Source organism: Jaculus jaculus, chromosome 8 (genome assembly GCF_020740685.1).
Source record: "Jaculus jaculus isolate mJacJac1 chromosome 8, mJacJac1.mat.Y.cur, whole genome shotgun sequence".
Lineage (NCBI taxonomy): Eukaryota > Metazoa > Chordata > Mammalia > Rodentia > Dipodidae > Jaculus > Jaculus jaculus.
Window position 1 is genome coordinate 72,114,821 of NC_059109.1, and position 20,429 is coordinate 72,135,249.

Below are 20,429 nucleotides of genomic sequence, written 5' to 3' on the forward strand. Positions count from 1 at the left end.
CACTACCATGTCCTGGGGAATTGAACCTAGGTCCTTTGGCTTTGCAGGCAAGCGCTTTAATCGCCAAACCATTTCTCAAGCCATACATATATATACATACATACATACATACATACACACACACACACACACACACACATATATATATATATATACATACATACATACATACATACATACATATATATATATGTGTGTGTAGTTTTTTTTTTTAAAGGTAGAATTTCACTGTAGTCCAGGCTGACCTGGAATTCACTATGCAGTCTCAGGGTGGCCTTGAACTCATGGTGATCCTCCTACCTCTGCCGCCCAGGTGCTGGGATTAAAGGGGTGTGCCACCACTCTGGGCTCATCTTTATTTGTAGATGAGGAAACTGAGCACCAAAAGTTCAACTGGAATGGGTGTTGTGGCACACCCCTTAATCCCAAAACTCAGGAGGCAGAGGTAGAGGATTGCTGGTGGAGGCCAGCCTGGAACTACATAGTGAATTCCAAGTCACCCTGGGCTAGAGTGAAACCCACCTCGGAAAAACCAAAAAAAATTTTTTTTTGGAAGAGTGCCTTAATCGTTTTTTCCTAAGGTAAATTTAGGGAATAGAACAAACCCTAGACCAGGATATCCCCTGTTCTCATGGAGTGAGTGTGATATAGAGGAAGGAAAATTATTTTTCAGTGTAAATACTGGATCGTAGTAGATGGATTCATATTACAGATCAACTCATGATTATCTGTCTCCTACTAAACGATAGAATTAACTGTCATAAAAGAGGAAACCTAGGCTAGGGGCTATAGCTCAGAGGAGTGCTTGCGTACAGCAAGCCCTCAGTTTAACCCCAGCATGGGGTGGGGGTGGGATGGGCTGGGAAAGCCACTGCTCTGTTCTGCCTTAGGCTGAGGGCCGCGTTAAGGACACTGACAGCTCGGAGCCAGGGTGGGCGTGCAAAGGCCCAGACAGCGACAGCCGCGCCACTCCCAAGGGCCGCCAGGGGGCGCTCCTCGCCACGCCGGTTGCCGGAGCAGCGCGGTGGCCCCAGGGCGCCAGGAACCCAGCCCCGCGTCCACGCAGGACTCAGACGGCTCCACACCACCAGCGTGCAAATGTGGGAGAAGCCCAAGAAGGGTGAGGCTTAGGATTGTGTCCCAGACAGGACTGAAACAGTGAGAGGACTGATGCACCAGGCGTATTTTCCTCCCTAACGTAAGGCCTGTAGCCCAGTTGGTCTTTGTTTTCTCTCCTTTCTACTTCCAGAAATTTTGTTATTTCCTGAGTGGAATGTTAGATCCAAAATTCCCAATTTACTGCTGGGGTGTAGCTCGTGGTAGAATGCTTGCTTAGTACTCACAAGGCTGTGGATAAATACTCAGGACCACTGAAAACAAAATGAAGCCGGCATGGTGGCGCACGCCGTTAATCCCAGCACTTGGCGGCAGAGGTAGGAGGATCGCTGTTGAGTTCCAGGCCACTCTGAGACTACATAGTTAGTTCCAGGTCAGCCTGGGCTAGAGGGAGATCCTACCTCCGAGAGAGAGAGAAGAAATGAAATATATGTACAATAAGAAAGCAGAAATAGGAAGAGAAAAAAAAAGCAGAAGTGGATTTATCTGGGGAAAAGAACCAAAGTGGGGTAGGGGGAAGGAGCATGAAAAGAGCAGCTTTTCAACTTGGGAGGCAGAGGTAGGTGGTGTTAGATCTGATCATTGGGATCAGAACCTACTGGGATAATGTGAATGAGAAAGGAAACCAGACCTCAAAGGCTACAGACTGCTTTATTGGGGTCAAGCAATGAAGGACTGTAAGATCTTTTCCGGTTCAAGGCTGCAGTGGCATATTTTTAAATCTGAGCAGACTTTTTTTTTAAATTTGTTTTTCAATTTATTAAGAACTTCCATGATTATAAAAAAAATCCCAAGCCGGGCGTGGTGGTGCACGCCTTTAATCCCAGCACTCGGGAGGCAGAGGTAGGAGGATCGCTGAGAGTTCGAGCCCACCCTGAGACTACAGAGTGAATTTCAGGTCAGCCTGAGCCAGAGTGAGACCCTACCTTGAAAAAAAAAAAAATCCCATGGTAATGCCCTCCCAACCCCCACTTTCCCCTTTGAAACTCCACTCTCCATCATATCCCCTCCCCCTCTCAGTCTCTTTTTTTTTTATTTTAAAATTTTTTTGTTCATTTTTATTTATTTGAGAGTGACAGAGAGAGGAAGAGGCAGATAGAGAGAGAGAAAGAGAGAGAGAATGGGTGTGCCAGGGTTTTCAGCCACTGCAAACGAACTTCAGATGTACACCCCCTTGTGCATCTGGCTAACATGGGTCCTGGAGAATCAAGCCTCGAACTGTGGTCCTAAGGCTTCACAGGCAAGCGTTTAACTGCTAAGCCATCTCTCCAGCCCAGTCTCTTTTATTTTGTTGTCATGATCTTTTCCTCCTCTTATGATGGTCTTGTGTAGGTAGTGTCAGGCACTACACAGGTCATGGATATCCAGGCCATTTTGTGTCTGGGGGGAGCACGTTGTAAGGAGTCTGTTGCAGTCTGGGTCGCATTGCTGTTAGAAATCACCCAACCAAGAGCAGTTTCTGGGAAAAAGAGATTTATTTTGGCTTACAGGCTCGAGGGGAAGCTCCACGATGGCAGGGGAAAAATGATGGCATGAGCAGAGGGTGGACATCACCCCCTGGCCAACATAAGGTGGACTACAGCAACAGGAGGGTGTGCCAAACACTGGCAAGGGGAAACTGGCTTTAATACCCATAAGCCCGCTCCCAATGATACACTCCCTCCAGGAGGCATTAATTCCCAAATATCCATCAGCTGGGAACCTAGTATTCAGAACACCTAAGTTTATGGGGGACACCTGAATCAAACCACCACAGAGTCCTACCCTTCCTTTGGCTCTTACATTCTTCCCACCACCTCTTTTGCAATAGACCCTGAGCCTTGGAAGGTGTGATAGACATATTGTAGTACTGAGCACTCCTGTCACTTCTTTCTAGCACCATGATGCCTTCCCAAGGTCACTGCCATCTGAAAAGAGAAGATTCTCTACCAAAAGTGAGAGTAGCATTAATATAAGGGTATGAGCATTAAGAGAAGTGCTTACTGGGCAGTTTGATAAGCATAGTTTATACATTTAGCCAGACATCAGCAGACGTTACACCCCTAGGGCTCATAACTACCCCTGTATTAACTTTTCAGTATCAGGGATGTATCCCCTCCCATGGAGCGGGCCTCCAGTCCAATTAGAGGGCGGTTGGTTTCCACCATGATAGACGTGTCACTATTGCACCCATTGGCTCATTTGGCCTGGCTGGCCAAATGTAAGGCTTGCAGTGTCCACTGTTGAGTATCTTCACTGGTGATTTTTCTTTCTCCCATTGAACTGCATGCAGAATGGCTTCTTCCAGCTTTTTTTTTTTTTTAATTTTTATTTATTTATTTGAGAGCGACAGACACAGAGAGAAAGACAGATAGAGGGAGAGAGAGAGAATGGGCGCGCCAGGGCTTCCAGCCTCTGCAAACGAACTCCAGACGCATGCGCCCCCTTGTGCATCTGGCTAACGTGGGACCTGGGGAACCGAGCCTCGAACCAGGGTTCTTAGGCTTCACAGGCAAGCGCTTAACCGCTAAGCCATCTCTCCAGCCCTCTTTCAGCTTTTTGTCAGCTGGTCTACATGGAGGAGGTTATTACTGAGCAGACTTTTTATACAAAATAAGGGGCGAGAAGAGCATAAGCAAAGATGTGGGTTGGGGAAATTGAGATAGGAACAAGGCCATTTCCCTTCTGATGAGACAGTTGCAACTTTTTTGGGGGGTAGTGGAGAGGAGGTGGTTTGGAAGTAGGGACTCACTGGAATTCACTATGTAGTCTCAGGGTGACCTCAGACTCATGGTAATCCTACTTCTGCCTGCCGAGTTCTGGGATTAAAGACATGCACCACCACACCCGGCCTACAACTTTTAAAATTAAACTGTGCTGTCTTCAGCCTGTGAATATGTTATTGTATAGAATAGTGGCTTTTCATTGAACAGGTACTTGTATTTCTTTTTCAGGCCCAATGTCTGGGGATGTATGATTACCAAGAAATTTGGCCTTCATTCTCAAGCCTCTGTTTCGGGGTCAGCTTGTCTCAGCAACCTTAGAACTTTATTAACCCTTCAAACACCTTTAAGGCTTCATTAACCCTTCAGGTGGATCACTGTGTGTTAGAGGCCAGCCTGGAGCTACAGAGTTCCAGGTCATCCTAGGCTAGAGTGAGACCCTACCTTGGGGGAGGGGGGAAAGCAAAGGGAGAGAGGAAGGAGTAAGAACACATTTAATGTATATATAATAATAACATATATGTATGTGTGTATATATATATATGAAAATCCTATTGCTTTGTATGCTTTGTAAGCTAACTTAAAAAAAAAAAATTTAAGCTGGGCATGGTGGCACACGCCTTTAATCCCAGCACGTGGGAGGCAGAGGTAGGAGGATCACCATCATTTGAGGCCACCCTGAGTGAATTCCAGGGAAGGGTCTAACACAGATGTGTCTTGATGTTTAGTGCCTGGTACATAAGGAACTAGAGTGAGACCCCCCCACCTTGAAAAACAAGAACAATTTTAGGCCAGGCATGGTGGTGCATGCCTTTAATCCTAGCACTTGGGAGACAGAGGTAGGAGGATCGCTATGAATTCCAGGCTACCCCAAGACTAGAGAGCAGATTCCAGATCAGCCTGAGCTAGAGTGAGACCCTACCTCAAGAAACAAAACAAAGAAATTAATTAAGCCAGGCGTGGTGGCACACACCTTTAATCACAGCACTTGGGAGGCAGAGGTAGGAGGATCACCATGAGTTCAAGGCCACCCTGAGACTACATAGCGAATTCCAGGTCAGCATGGACCAGAGTGAGACCCTACCTCGAAAAACCAAAAAGAAATTAAAATAAATTTCAGTACTATGTAGTGGTTCAGCATTATTGGGTACCCATTATGTACCAGGCATTAAACGTAAAGACACATTAGGGCTAGACCTGCTCTGGACAAGGCTGCACGTTCCTTTCTATTTAGTCAGTCTCTATCCCTTGGCTTGACACTTGTAGCGCTAGTCAATAATAAGAAGGTCCTCTCCTCAGGGGCTAGTTGTCACAGAAAGATTTTCCCAGGTCTCAAGGCTCCCTAAGGCCAGCCTTTGATATCCTAACTTCAGAGTGTTGTGTTCTGGAAGGTACTATTGCCAAATTCTGTATCTTTTCCTGCCTAAACTTTTAGGAATGAGTGGTAGGCTCAGCTACACAGCCCCTCCCACATTCAAGGAACATGTGGAGGATGAAAAAAGCAGAGGTGAAATCACCAGTGAACACAGTCAACTGTGAGTTCTTTTTGTGTACCCCATGTTGTTGACCCTGACGTTTGTTTTTTTTGGGGGGGGGTTGTTTCTTTTTCTTTTTTTTAAAATGTTTTATTTATTTATTTATTTGAGGTGGGGGGAGGGAGAAAATGGGCATGGCATGGGCCTTAGCCACTGCATGCTACCTTGTACATCTGGCTTACATGGGAACTGGGGAATTGAATGTGGGTCCTTAGGCTTCACAGGCAAGTGCTTTAACTGCTAAGCCACCTCTCCAGCCCTCTTTTTTTTTAAAGAAATTAAACACACACACACATGTGTATATATATATATATATATATATATATATATACATATATATATATATACATATATATATATACACACACACACTCATATGTACATATGTATATATATATGTATGTATATGTATGTACATATACATATATGTGTGTATATATATATATACACACACACATATATTTATGTACATATAATGGCAAGCTCAACAGAATGGCCTTTTTAAAAAACTTTGAGTTAATTATTTGAGACAGAGAGAGAGAGAGAAAGAGAGAATGGGCACACCAAGCCCTCTAACCAATGCAAATGAACTCCAGACACACGTGCCACCTTGTGCATCGGGTTTATGTGGGAACTGGGAATTGAACCTAGGTCATTAAGTTTTGCAGGCAAATACCTTAACCACTAAGCCATCTCTCTAGCCCTTTTTTTTTTTTTTTTTTTTTTTTTGAGGTAGAATCTCGCTCTAGTCCAGGCTGACCTGGAATTCACTGTGTATTCTGAGTGGCCTCTGGCTCATGGTGATCCTCCTAATTCTGCCTTCTGGATGCTGGGATTAAAGGTGTGCCACCACACAGGCTTAGCCCTGATTTTTTTAAAAATAAATTTATATAGATAGATAGATAGGTAGATAGATCGGGGGGGGGGGGTCAAGCCCAACAGACTGCCTTGTTTTTATTTTTTTTTAATTTTTATTAACATTTTCCATGATTATAAAATATATCCCATGGTAATTCCCTCCCTCCCCACCCCCACACTTTCCCATTTGATGCCTTGTTTTTATGAGAGAGAGAGAAAGAGAGAGAGGGAGAGAGGGAGGAAATTGGTGTACCAGGACCTTAAGGCACTGCAATGGAACTTCAGATGTGTGTGCCCCATTGTGTGCATTGTGTGGGATCTGAGGAGTTGAACATGCATCCTTAGGCTTCACAGGCAAGTACCTTAACTGCTAAGCCATCCAGCCTTATTTTTATTCGAGAGAGCCATCTCTCTAGTCCTTTTTTTTTTTTTTTTTTTCAGGTAGGGTCGCACTCTAGCTCAGAGCTGACCTGGAATTAACTATGTAGTATCAGGCTGGCCTCGAACTCACAGTGATTCTCCTACCTTGGTCTCCCAAGTGCTGGGATTAAAAGCATGTGCCACTATACCCAGCTGCCTCTACCGCCTTAATTGGAAATACAATGTATCTATCATATATTGGTGATTTCCAAGATAATCAAAAAGGTTGAAAGCCAAACTCCAACATTGTTTAAAAATGGAAATACAGGGCTGGAGAGGTGTTTAGCAGTTAAGATGCTTGCTGTGAAGCCTAAGAACCCATGTTCTACTCCTGAGATCCCACATAAGCCAGACATACAAGATGATGCATGTGTATAGTTGCACATGGACACAATGTGGTGCATATGTTTGGAGTTTCATTATAGAGGCTGAAGGCTCTGGCACACCAATTGTCTCTCTGTTGCTTTCTCCCTCAAGCTCTAGCTCACAGCCTTTTTCATTTAAAAAAAAAAAAAAGTCCAGTCTGTTTGGCTTGCCTCAATAAAATTTTAAAAAAGGAAAAAATACTTTGTGCAGTGGCAGTATCGTAGCCAATGAGGTTTATCCGAAGTGCGGTTATTGCTAACTGAAAAAAAAGGAAAAAACAAAGCCGGACATGGTTGGCACACACCTTTAATCCCAGCACTGAGGAGGCAGAGGTAGAAGGATCAGTCAGTGTGAATTGAAGGCCACCCTGAGACTGCAGACTGAATTCCAGGTCAACCTGGGCTAAAGCAAGACCCTACCTTGAAAAAAAAAAAGAAAAAAAGGAAAACAGGCTGGGCGTGGTGGTACACACCCTTAATCCCAGCAATTGGGAGCCTGAAGCTGTGAGTTTGAGGCCAGCTTGAGACTCCATAGTGAATCCCAGGCTATTCAGGATTACAGCAAGATCCTACCTGGAAAAACCAAATTTAAAAAAAAAAAAAAAGGTAAACAAGTATCTATCTGTCTTTTGGGGTAAGAAAAATAATGGCCATTTTTCTCAGTTGAAGGTATCTTTTCCTTCTGTTCTCTAGTCCTACATTGTAATTCCCTCATCTATCCACTTGACTGTATTTTGTAAGATTATCCTCTACATGCATTAGGGCTGTTGTCTCTGAAAACAAATGGCAGATGCTTGTACTGTTTTTTCTTTTCTTTTTTTGTTTTTTTTCAAGGTAGGGTCTTGCTCTAGCCCAGGCTGACCTGGAATTCACTATGTAGTCTCAGGGTGGCCTCGAACTCAATGGAGATCCTCCTACTTCTGCCTCCTGAGTGCTGGGATTAAAAGTGTGCGCCACCACACCCAGCTGTTTTTTTCTGTTTTTCAAAGCAGGGTCTCACTCTAGCCCAGGCTGGCCTGGAACTCACCTGTAGCCAGACTGGCCTTGAACTCCTGATCCTCCTTCTTTGCCAGTTCCTTACCAGCATGTGCCACCACAATCAATCTTCATCACTTTTTTTCATCTGGTCTACATTGGCAACTTGGGAATTCAATCTTGGGCTAGCAGGCTTTGCAAACAAGTGCCTTTAGCAACTGAGCCATCTTCTAAGCCCCAGATAGCTTAATTCTAAGCCCCTTTAACAAGTTTCTATTTCTCCTGTTTGTGTTTAATCTTAACAGTGTAATTTATGGTTTGGGCTAAACTCATTGGTGTATGTATGCCTGACAGTGCTCGCTTTATGACTAGCAATACCATCGAAGTGGAAGAACGACCCACATCTCCTGAGAAAGTGTGGTCCAAAGAAGAACAGTTAGAACACAGAGGTTCACTGTCGTGTGCTCAGAAGGCTGCAGAGCTTCGGTAAGAATGGCATTCTATGCCTCAAACTGAGTAATAGTGAAAACAGTAAGAGATTCTTTTTTATTGAATTTGATTTGATTTCATTAATTTTTTGAAAATATTTATTTATTTATTTATTTGAGAGAAGAGAAAGAGTCAGAGACAAAGACAGAGAGAGAGAGAGAATGAGAATGGGCATGCCAGGACCTCCAACCACTGTACATGAACTCCAGATGTATGTGCCACCTTGTGCATCTGGCTTATGTGCGTTCTAGATCCATTGGCTTTGCTGGCAAGTGCCTTAACCACTAAGCCATCTCTCCAGCCCTCATTTATTTATTTTTTCTAACCTTTTTTTTTTTTTTTTTTTTTTGTTTCTTTAAGCTAGGGTCTCATTCTAGCTCAGGCTAACCTGGGATTCACTATGTAGTCTCAGGATGGCCTTGAACTCACAGTGATCCTCCTACCTCTGTCTCCCAAGTGCTGGGATGAAAGGCATGTGCCACCATGCCCAGCTTGCTTTTTTTTTTTTTTATTGACAACTTCCATAAGTATAGACAATAAACCATGATAATTCCCTCCTTTCCCTCACTCTCCCCTTCATAAATCTACTGTCCATCATATCCCTTCTCAATCAGTGTCTCTTTTATTTTGATGTCATCATCTTTTCCTGCTGTTATGATGGTCTTGTGTAGGTAGTGTCAGGCACTGTGAGGTCATGGGTATCCAGGCCATTTTGTGTCTGGAGAGTATTATAAGGAGTCCTGTCCTTCTTTTGGCTCTTATATTCATCCTGTCACTTCTTCTGCAATGGACCCTGAGCCTTAGAGGGTGTGATAGAGATATTTCAGTGCTGATCACTCCTTTGTCACTTCTCAGCACTATGGCACCTTTTGTGTTATCCCAGAGGTCACCACCATCTAAAAAGAGAAGCTTCTCTAAACCAAAAGTGAGAGCAGCATTAGTATATGAGTGTGAACATTAAGAGAAGTGCTTACTTGGCAGTTTGGTGAGCATAGTATATGCATTTAACTGAACGCTAGTAGGTGTTATCCCCCTAGGGCTCATGACCTCCCCTGTCATAGGTTTTCAGTATCAGGCATGTATTCCTTCCTGTGGAATGGGCCTCCAGTCAAATTAGGGAGCGGTTGGTTTCCCTCATGTCTGTTAGACATGCCATTCTTGCACTTATTTGGCCTGGCTGGCCAGACTTAAGGCTTGCAGTGTCCACTATTGTTTATCTCCACTGATGACTTTTCTCCCATAGAGCTGCATGCAGTGTAGTTTTTTTTTCACCTTTTTGTCAGCTAGTCTATAGGGAAGAGGTTTTCAGCTCAGCTCCAGCTTGATTTCTCAGTGACCTTGAAGCCCAAGCATATGGAGTCTTTGGCAATAGGGTCTTACCGTCTATTCCTAGTGGGAAACCAAGAGTCTTGGCAATGGCCTGTAATGTTTTGGGGACATCAGGGACCGCCCTGGCAAACAACTCACTGGAAGGTATCCCATCCCTGGCATTGACATTTTTCTAGTAGCAATCTATTGCTTCTGGGTACACCATTGTCCATAAAAGTAGGTTTCTATATGGCTTATTCATACCCTCTTAATTTTGTTGTTGTTGTTGAGGTAAGGTCTCACTAGTCTAGGCTGACCTGGAATTCATTATGTAGTCTCAGGGTGGCCTTGAACTCACTGACATCCTCCTACCTCTGCCTCTCAAGTACTGGGATTAAAGGTGTGGGCCTCCACGCCCTGCTCCTTCTTAAAGTTTGATTAGCCCTCCCCACCCTTTCTTTACTCAATCTCTTCCCCTGACCTCACTTAGACCATTCAATCCCTAGTAATCTGTTTTTCTTTTTATTTTCTTTCTTTCTTTTTTTGAGGTAGGGTCTTCCTCTAGCCCAGGATGACCTAGAATTCACTCTTCAGTCTCAGGGTGGCCTCGAACTCATAATGATCCTCCTACCTCTGCCTTCCAAGTGCTGGGATTAAAGGCATGTGCCACCATCCTGGTTTAGTAATCTGTTCTTTGCTTACATATATACAATACCATCCTCCCCTCTTCTCCTCTCTTATAGCCCCTTTCTAGCTTACTGGCCTCTGCTACCGAGTTTTACCCCAACTCACATACAAGTCTAAACATTTGTAGCTATGATCCACATATAAGAGAGAAGATGTGGAGTTTGGCTTCCTGGTACTGGGTTACCTTAGTATAATCCTTTCCAGATTCATATATTTCCTTGCAAATTTCATTTTTCTTTACCACTGAATAGAACTCTATTATATAAATGTATCACATTTTTTTTTTTTTTTTTTTTTTTTTTTTTTTTTTTTAGGTAGGGTCTTGATCTAGCCTTGGCTGACTTGGAATTAGTGTCAGGGTGGCCTTGAACTCATAGCATTCCTCTTACTTCTACCTCCCAAGTTCTGGGGTTAAAAGCATGCGCCACCATGCCTGGCATAGTAAGAGAATTTTATTTGAAACTTTTTCTATCTCAGAGGAAAAAAGAATGTTTAGGATTAAATTTAATATAGGGTTCCTAGGTTAGGTTAAGAAATGAATTAATCAGGACTGGGGAGATGGCTCAGCAGTTAACAGTGCTTGCATGCAAAGCCTTCTGGGCCAGGTTCAATTCTCCAGTACCCATGAAAAACCAAATGAACTTGGTGCCTCCTTTTGGAGTTCCTTTGTGCTAGGAAAGAGGACTGGGCATGCCCATACTTTCTCTAGCAAATAAATGAATAAATAAAAATACCCCTCACCCCCAAGAAAAGAAATGGATTAACCAACTGGACAAGGTGACTCACACCTTTAAAACCAGCACTTGGGCTACAAAATGAGTTCCAGATCAGTCTGAGGTAGGAGGATCATTATGAGTTCAAGGCCAGCCTGGGCTACAGAGTGAGATTTTGGTCATCCTAGGCTAGAGTGAGACCCTGCTTCAAATTAAAAAAAAAAAAAAAAAGCCAGGCATGGTAGTACACACATCTAATCCCAGCACTCGGGAGGCAGAGGTAGGAGGATTGCCATGAGTTTAAGGCCACCCTGAGGCTATGCAGTGAGTTCCAGGTCATCCTGGGCTAGAGGAAGACCCTACCTCAAAAAAAAAAAAAAAAAAAAAAACAAGAAAGGAGTAGGAAAAAGTATATTATTACTACTTCTGGTGTGTTATGAGGGAGAATGGAACATAGGACACAGAGGATGCCCTTACCGAAACACAGTCAGAGTAAAGATGCTTAATGCTGTCTACTCTCCGATGCAATATTTTAACATTTTATATCTACAGCGCATCCATTAAGGAGAATATGGAACTTATTCAACTTAAAAAGCTTCTGCATGAAAAGAACACCTCACTAGCAATGACAAAAGCACAATTAACAAAAGTTCAAGAGGTGAGTTACTATAAACAAAGCTATGTTTTCAAGAACAGGAAAATCAATTCGTTCAGGAGGCTCTGGGTTCAATCTCCAGAATCATAAAAGCAATAGGGAGAAACCAATTAGTTAAGAAATTTTTTTTATCTTCTTCATTGTTTATTTATTCTTGTTTTTTTTTTTTTTTTTTTTTTGTTCTTTCAAGGTAGTGTCTTGCTCTAGTCCTGGCTGACCTGAACTCATGGTGATCCTCCTACCTCTGCCTCCCCAGTGCTAGGTTTAAAGGCATGTGCCACCAAACCCTGCTTTGTTGTTGGTTCTTAAATTTTTTTTTTTGTTCATTTATTTATTTATGTATTTATTTGAGAGTGACAGACACAGAGAGAAAGGCAGAGAACAAACAGGCACGCCAGGGCCTCCAGCCACTGCAAATGAATTCCAGACGCGTGAGCCCCATTGTGAATCTGGCTAATGTGGGTTCGGGGGAATTAAGCCTCCAACCGGAGTCCTTGGACTTCACAGGCAAGCGCTCAACCGCTAAGCCATCTCTCCAGCCTGCTTTTTTTTTTTTTTTAATTTATTTTATTTATTTATTAGAGAGAGAGAGAGGCAGACACAGAGAGAAAGAATGGGTATGCCAGGGCCTCCAGCCATTGCAAACAAATTCCAGATGTGTGTAACCTTGTGCATCTGGTTTACATGGGTCCTGGGGAATTGAACTGAGGTCCTTTGGTTTTACAGGTAAATGCCTTAACTGCTAAGCCATCTTTCCAGCCCTGTTGTTGCTTTTTGAGGCAGGGTCTCACTCTAGTACAGACAGATCTACACAGGCCCAACCACCGAGGGAAAAACTCACCATAGCTGGAAGTTCCCAAGTGATCAGAGAACCTGCCCTCTCCTTGCAAAGATGTTCATAACCTTTTGGTGGTGGTGAGCTGTCTTCTGGCTCAGGTGAACCAGAGGGACAGCTGGTTGGTTAGGGTTAGGGGCTGTATCAGGAAGAGGCTAGCCCTGACACCAAGTTCAGGTTTAAATCCTATGAAAGACCTCCCTCCCAGGAGGGGTCCTGATTGTGGAAAAACAGGTCTAGGGAACTAGGCAAGAGTTAAGAAGTCCTATCATCTTTGATTTCTAGCAAATGCAAACTTTCCTGCCCTTTTTACTCTCTGGATTCCAGTCACCCTAACTGTAACCCCTTTCAAAAGCTTCTGACTGTGAGAAGGTAGAAGTGAGTAAAGCTCCTAGAAACATCTCTAATAAAGATAAATATGAAGCATGTCATGAAATTGCTGAACCGATAAAGTAATACTTCTTTCTTCCAGGCAAATGAAGCCTTGTTCCAGAAGGTAATTAATACAGAATCTTTGAATCTGATTTGAATCTGGTTTTACAAGGTAGGGTCTCACTCTAGCTCAGGCTGACCTGGAATTCACTATGTAGTCTTAGGATGGCCTTGAACTCATGGCAATCCTCCTATCTCTGTCTCCCAAGTGCTGGGATTATAGGCATTCACCACCACTCCCAGCTCCTTTTCTTTTTTAAACAGAGATTGAGACAAAGAGAGAGAATTGATGTTCAAGGGCGACTCAGCCACTGAAATCAAATGCGAGACACTTGCGCCACCTAGCAGGCATGTGTGACCATGTACTTGCCTTACCTTTGTGCATATGGCTTATGTGGGATCTGGAGAGTTGAACATAGGTCCTTAGGCTTCATAGGCAAGCGCCTTAACTACTAAGCCGTCTCTCTAGCTCTCTCTCTCTTTTTAATATTTCACTTATTAATGAGAGAAAGAGAGGCAGACAGAGAAAAATGGGTGTTCCAGGGCCTTCAGCTACTGCAAATGAACTCTAGACACATGTACCACCTTGTGCATGTGGCTTATGTGGGTCCTGGGGAATGCTATTCTTTGGCTTTGCAGGCAAGCATCTTAACCACTAAGCCATCACTCCAACCCTATAATAACAACTTTTAAAAACTATTTTTATTTTACTTATTTGTGAGCACAGAGAGAGAAAGAATGAGAATGGGCATACCAGGGCCTCTCGTTACTGCAAATTAACTCCAGATGCATGTGCCACTTTGTGCATCTGGCTTTACGTTGGTACTGGGAAATCAAACTTGGGCCAGCAGGGTTTGCAAGCAGGTGCCTTTAACCACTGAGAAATCTCCCCAGCCATATAACAGCAAACTTAACCAACTAAATTATCAGGTCATATAATTTCTACTATGACAAATTATATGATTATTACTACAAATAATATATTTACTGTTTCCATTAAAATTAAAATATGAGACCTGAGTTGAGAAATGTTTGCAGTGGTATTTTTCAGTCAATTGCTTTAGAAAATTATAACATTTCCTCAAAAAATTTTACCAACAATTTGTTGTCTCCAAGAAAAAAAAAAAAAAAAATTTTACCAGAATTCTTTCAGCATGTGTGAGGTGGTGGTGAGATGCACCATACTTGTTGAAGCCATTTTCTGATGATAGTAAGTGTTTGGACCTGCTCACTGTTGAGAATGGGATGCAGGTAGAGTTGTGTGAATGTCTGTGACTGAGTCACTAAGACAGACTTCCAAGCATGACAAACCACAGCAGTGTCTCAGCAAAAGAGTATGCCACAAAAATACAAAAATGCACATGACTTCCAGAGCTAACCTGTCACTTTCCCAGGCACAATGGGAGAGATATATCATATAAAAACTAGCCAAATAGCTTAGAAAGTAAAACCAGGTTTGGAAGATGGCACCTAACTTAGAGCCAGGGATGAGTTGAGTTCTTGGAAAAATGAAGATTCCAATGATGAATAACTCTGAATAGAAAGTCCTTTCTACCAGGGAAACTAAATTTTCAAAGAAAGGATAAAAACATTACGCTATCAATGATTATCATGTTGGTCATTCTTTGTGACATGCATTTGGGATGCTAGGATTGCTGGTATCTGGAGACCACTCCTGCTGGTAATATGATAGTGCCTAGAGAATTTTCCTTTGGTTGCAGAATCAGGGAATCTTGAGTGTAGCCCATGATGCCCTCTTCAACCAAGTGAATGAACTCAGGGCACAGCTGACGGAGGAAAGCAAGAAGGCCGTGAGCTTGCAGAGTCAACTAGAGGACATGTCTATCTTGCAGACAACCTTGAAGGAGGTAAATGGCAGTCATGAAAAGATGCCGCCATGTGTGCTGGATGAGGATGGAGCTCACCTAGCATGTTGAAGCCATGGGTTCAATTCCTAGTGCCATATAAACCAGGTGTGGTAATGCACACCTGTAATGCCAGCACTGGAGGTAGAGGCACAAAGTTCATAAGTTCCAGGTGATTCTTGAGTATATGGCAAGTTTGAGGGCAACCTGAGTTAATGAGACTATGTCTCAGAAAAAAGAGTGTTATATTTCAATTTTAAAGATAAGATGTCCATTTTAGCAACTATATAGATATTTCATCTTTCAAATGAGAGCACTGAGGATCTAAAATGATTAAATACTTTACATTAACATTTTGGGGGGCTGGAGAGATGGCTTAGTGGTTAAGGCACTTGCCTGCAAAGCCAAAGGATCCCGGTTCAACTCTCCAGGACCCATGTAAGCCAGATGCACAAGGGGGCGTATGTGTTTTGAGTTCATTTGCAGTGGCTGGAGGTCCTGGCATACCTATTCTCTTGCCCTCTTTCTCTCAAATAAATAAAATATATTAAAAAAATTTTTTTTCATGGTAGAGCCTCAGCGTAGTCCAGGCTGACATGGATCTTACTCTGTAGTCCCAGGCTGGCCTCAAACTCAAAGTGATCCTCCTACCTCTGTCCCCCGAGTGCTGGGATTAAAGTCATGGGTGACCACACTCAGCCAGAGCAGTTTTAAAGTTCTTTTGTTTTGAAAGTTTAAATAACATTTATTCAAATAAACTTCTGTGTGAATAATAATGAGATATTTGATTCAATTCAAACTTGTCAACCTTTATATATTATAATACTCATTTATTTCAGTTTTCAGTTAATGAATAAAAATATTTAATATGAAGCACAGAAATAAACTAAGGTGGTTGGGCGTGGTGGCTCACGCCTTTAATCCCAGCACTCGGAAGGCAGAGGTAGGAGGATCACCATGAGTTCGAGGCCATTCTGAGACTACATAGTGAATTCCACATCAGCCTGAGCTAGAGTGAGACCCTACCTCAAAAACAAAAACAAAAACAACAACAACAACAACAACAAAAAGCTAAGGTAAAATGCATAAGAATAATTTAACAGCAGGAACACAAGTGCCTGTATCATTGCGCTTGATATAAAGGGAAGAGTTAAACTGCTACCAAATGTATTTGTTACTCAGTTAACAACAGTGAGTGATTTAAACAACTCTGTCTTCCAGGGCCCACCTGAACATTATATATGTTTAAAAGACTTCTTTCTTTTTATTTTTGAGAATTTTTTTTTTTTTTTCGAGGTAGGGTCTCACTCTGGCCCAGGTTGACTTTGTAGTCTCAGAGTGGCCTCGAACTCATGGTGATCCTCCTACCTCTGCCTCCCAAGTGCTGGGATTCAAGGCATGTGTAACCCCTTGGCTCATACTTCTTTTTTTTTAATATATCATGTGTTGGTACCATCTTTTCCCTCCTCCCTGCGCCCATTCTTCGGGGGGCCCTCCTCAGTGGGGTTGCTGGTATTTCCTACGGGTTTGTGGGTTGTGCCTTGTATGAGCAGCAGTCAGTTATGTCTCTGGGCATGACATCCTAACCTGTGGCTTTTACACTCTTTCTGCCCCCTCTTCCAAAAAATTCCCTGAGCTTTGTTGGGTGTGTTTTAAGTCTACTTCAAAGCATTTGACTACCCAGCTGAGGCAAAAGGTAAGACCCTATTTACTGCTGAAGACACCATATGCTGTCAGCACAGAACACAGAGAGACCTGGCTGGAATCCGGAAGAGAGCCAGTCCCCAGATAGTTGTTAGCCTGTGTAGTGCTAGAAAGCGCTACATGAGCTATGGGGGGAAAGTGGCCAACATTAGTGTGAGCAAGCATGGGTCAAAGCTACTCAGAAGCAAACACCCTGAGAAGATGTACACACAAGTGCAATAGTGGCACACAGCCTTGGTGGGTAACCAATCGCTTTCTGATTGGCTAAGATGTCTGCTCAGTGGAAAAGAACCCATAGTTCAAAAAAAAAATATTTCCACAGGATATTGCCTTATTACAACAAGGCTACACACCCCACTTGAATATTTCCATGTTTAGCTCTTGGGATTATCTGTAATCTTTCAGAGTTACTTCCCAACATTACAGTGTCACACCCAGACACATAAACTGTGAAGCATTGGTCACTGACGCTGCCCCACAGAGAAGCAGTGGTGGCCAGGGTATATGCCTACTTCTGCCTCTCAAGTGTTGGGATTAAAGGCGTGTGCTACCATACTTGGCTCTTTTTTTTTTTTTTTTCAAGGTAGGGTTTTGCTTTAGCCCAGGCTACATTCACTCTGTAGTCTCAGGGTGGCCTTGAACTCATGGAAATCTTACTACCTCTGCCTCCTGAGTGCTGGGATTAAAGGCATGTGCCACCACACCTGGCTTTTTTTTTTTTTTTTTTTAAGACAGAGAAAGAGAGGCAGATAGAGAGAATGAGCCTACCAGGGCCTCTAGCCACTGCAAACAAACTCCAGACACATGGGCCACCATGTACATCTGGCTTATGTTGGTATTGGGGAATCAAACTTGGGCTAAGCCATCTCTCCAGCCCCTGCCTCTCTCTCTCTCTCTCTTTTTTTTTTTTTAGGTAAGGTTTTGCTCCAGCCCAGGCTCACTTGGAATTTGAACTCACAGCAATACTCCTACCTCAGCCACCCAACTGTTGGGATTAAATGCATGTGCCATCCTGCCCAGTGACTTTTAAAAAATTTTTATTTATTTATTGGAGAGAGAGAGAAAGAGGCAGAGAGAGGAAGAGAGAGAATGGGTGTGCCAGGGCCTCCAGCCACTGCAAACAAACTCCAGATACGTGTGCTCCCTTGTTCATCCAGCTTATGTGGGTCCTGGGGAATCAAACTGGCGGTCCTTTGGCTCTGCAGGCAAGTGCCTTAACCACTAAGCCATCTTTCTAGCTCTGCCCAGTGATTTTAAAATTCTGTCTCAAGGCAACTACTGTCATTTTTAGTTTCAGGAAAGAGTTGAAGATTTGGAAAAAGAACGAATGTTGCTGAATGACAATTATGACAGACTCTTAGAAAAGTGAGTACCAAGTTTGGGCCCAAATCATTATTTCTATAAAAGAAATTATAATTTTTCCAAGTTTTAAACATAATACCTAAACTGGGCATGGGGACACATACCTTTAATCCCAGCACTCAGGAGGCAGAGGTAGGAGGATTGCCATGAGTTCCAGGCCACCCTGAGACTACATAGTAAATTCCAGGTCAGCCTGGGCTAGAGTGAGACCCTATGTCAAAAAACAAACAAAAAATAATAATAATACCTAGTATTGATATATATGTTGGTAAACTAGTATGCAAAGTTATTAATGAAAATATAAATTGGGTGATTAAAAGTTAAATACAAGGGCTGGAGAGATGGCTTAGCAGTTAAGCGCTTGCCTGTGAAGCCTAAGGACCCCGGTTCGAGGCTCAGTTCCCAAGGTCCCACGTTAGCCAGATGCACAAGGGGGCGCACGCGTCTGGAGTTCGTTTGCAGAGGCTGGAAGCCCTGGCGCGCCCATTCTCTCTCCCTCCCTCTATCTGTCTTTCTCTATGTCTGTCGCTCTCAAATAAATAAATAAAAAATGAACAAAAAAAAATTTTTTTAAAAAGTTAAATACAGGACTGGAGAGATGGCTTAGCAGTTAAGCACTTGCCTGTGAAGCCTAAGGACCTTGGTTCAAGGCTCAGGACCCATGTAAGCCAGATGTACAAGGTGGCGCATGCATGCATCTGGAGTTTGTTTGCAGTGGCTGGAGGCCTTGACGTGCCCATTCTCTATCTGCCTCTTTCTCTGTCTGTTGCTGTCAAATAAATAAATAAAAATATAAATAACTTGATTTTTTTAAAATGTTAAATACAGGGTGGGCCCCTGTGCGCACCCATGCGCCGTCTGAGAAGGACCACTGCTCTGCGTGTGAGGCGCGGAAATGCCTGGCGGTGGGACGCCCAGGGTGAGCCAGGCGCCTGGCAGCGTGCAGGGAGGATCTTGGCCACAGGATTGAAGAACAAAAACTTGTGGATGAACTTTCTAACCTGAAGAAGAATCAGAAGGCATATCGGCAACAGCAGAACAGCAACATATTCTTTCTTGCAGATGGAATGGAAATGCTTTCTGAAAGCGGAAATATCTTAGATAAGCTAAAGAAAAAAAAAAAAAGAATATCAAGAAGTCGAAAATTTAGAGAAGGTGAAAATCAAGAAGTAATCATCCTGATTTCACATAGCCATGTGTGGCATTTTGTTTTGTGAGATTTTTCCGTGGAGGGGTTCAGTAATGAAATAAAGGAAGACTTACTGTGCAGTCTTAAACGACAGGGCCCCAATAATAGCAAACAGTTATTCAAAGCTGACCTTAACTACCAGCGCTTATTTCCTGGTCATGTTGTTCACCTGAGAGGTACTTTGGCAGCCCAGCCTGTGGAAGATGAATGGGGCAATGTGCTCCTATGGAATGGAAAAGTTTTTGGTAAAGGTTGGAGATGAAGAGAACGATACTCAGGTTATGTTAACTGGTCTTTCTGACAACCAGATCCTCTGTCTGTCCCTTACGCTGGGTGGTGCCTCACCCACTCCCTTAATCCTGACAACAAGGAGGTTAAGATTTCTGGTCTGTTAAGGGTTCCTGGTCAGCTTGTGACCAGGTGAGACCCTTCCCTAATGTATAACAGAAGAGGAAACAAAGCCACTATAAATCAAGCAACAAATAACAAGCCCAAAATACAGCCTATTTAAGAATGGCAAATCTGACCATCCATCAGATTTAACATATAATTTATCCTGATATGGAAGGTGCAATTAGCAATTCTGGTTCAGGGCTATATACCAGGTTTGTTAGGCGGGTACTGACCTGGTATAATCCCAGTTACCTTTTGGGATGATTTTGGTCCTAGTTATTCTGCTCCTGCTTGGGTCCCGCTGTCGGCTCAAGTTGGTGTGGCCGGGTCCCAGGACCGCTGCTCTGTTCGCTGGAGCTGGGCTCAAGCGGTGGGGGAGGGGAGGCTGCCGATGCTGCTCTGGTTCTCTCGCTGTTCCACGTGTTCTTCTACCTTGTGATCTGCTCCTCCGTTGTTCACTGCCGCTCTCTCTTCACGTTTCTTGAGTTTGTGGAGAGCGCGGTGTGAGTGGAAGCTCCTCGCACCTGGATTTTCCTGCGGCTCAAGTTGAGCCTGGCAGCTGGCTGGTGCACTGCCGCGCAGTCCTGTGGACCTGCCAGAGGTGCTTCTGCTGGCCTGTGCGGGCTCTGGATGCTCTGGGTCTCTCCTACTTCTCCACTGCTGTTTCAATTTCCTATACACCTCACTTTTTAGTAAAAATGTGTATTTTGCTGGTTATTTTTTGGCTTCCCCCACACCCACCAAGCTGCTTTGGCATGGTACCTACACTGCCATCTTAACTGGAAGTCTCTGTTAACTGGTCTGTTTGTAGGAAGGAATCTGATAT

The 20,429-nt window shown here is 43.4% G+C and overlaps 2 protein-coding genes across 2 annotated transcripts in view; both read left to right on the plus strand.

Annotated features, from left to right (window-relative positions):
• Nucleotides 1-1,020: 1,020 nt before the first annotated feature.
• Nucleotides 1,021-20,429, plus strand: part of Rpgrip1 (RPGR interacting protein 1) — a 116,244-nt gene continuing 96,835 nt past the window's right edge. The window contains exons 1-7 of the mRNA XM_045157710.1: nt 1,021-1,120; nt 5,254-5,353; nt 8,326-8,457; nt 11,721-11,826; nt 13,131-13,154; nt 14,812-14,958; nt 17,951-18,024. Of these exons, the coding sequence (XP_045013645.1) occupies nt 1,099-1,120; nt 5,254-5,353; nt 8,326-8,457; nt 11,721-11,826; nt 13,131-13,154; nt 14,812-14,958; nt 17,951-18,024 (605 nt within the window). The 5' untranslated portion in view covers nt 1,021-1,098. The remainder of the gene's footprint in view (nt 1,121-5,253; nt 5,354-8,325; nt 8,458-11,720; nt 11,827-13,130; nt 13,155-14,811; nt 14,959-17,950; nt 18,025-20,429) is intronic.
• On the plus strand, nt 18,871-19,308 carry Asdurf (ASNSD1 upstream open reading frame). The gene is given in 3 exon segments (XM_045156011.1): nt 18,871-18,908; nt 18,950-19,130; nt 19,132-19,308. Coding segments are annotated over 3 exon segments (282 nt in total). The 3' UTR covers nt 19,195-19,308.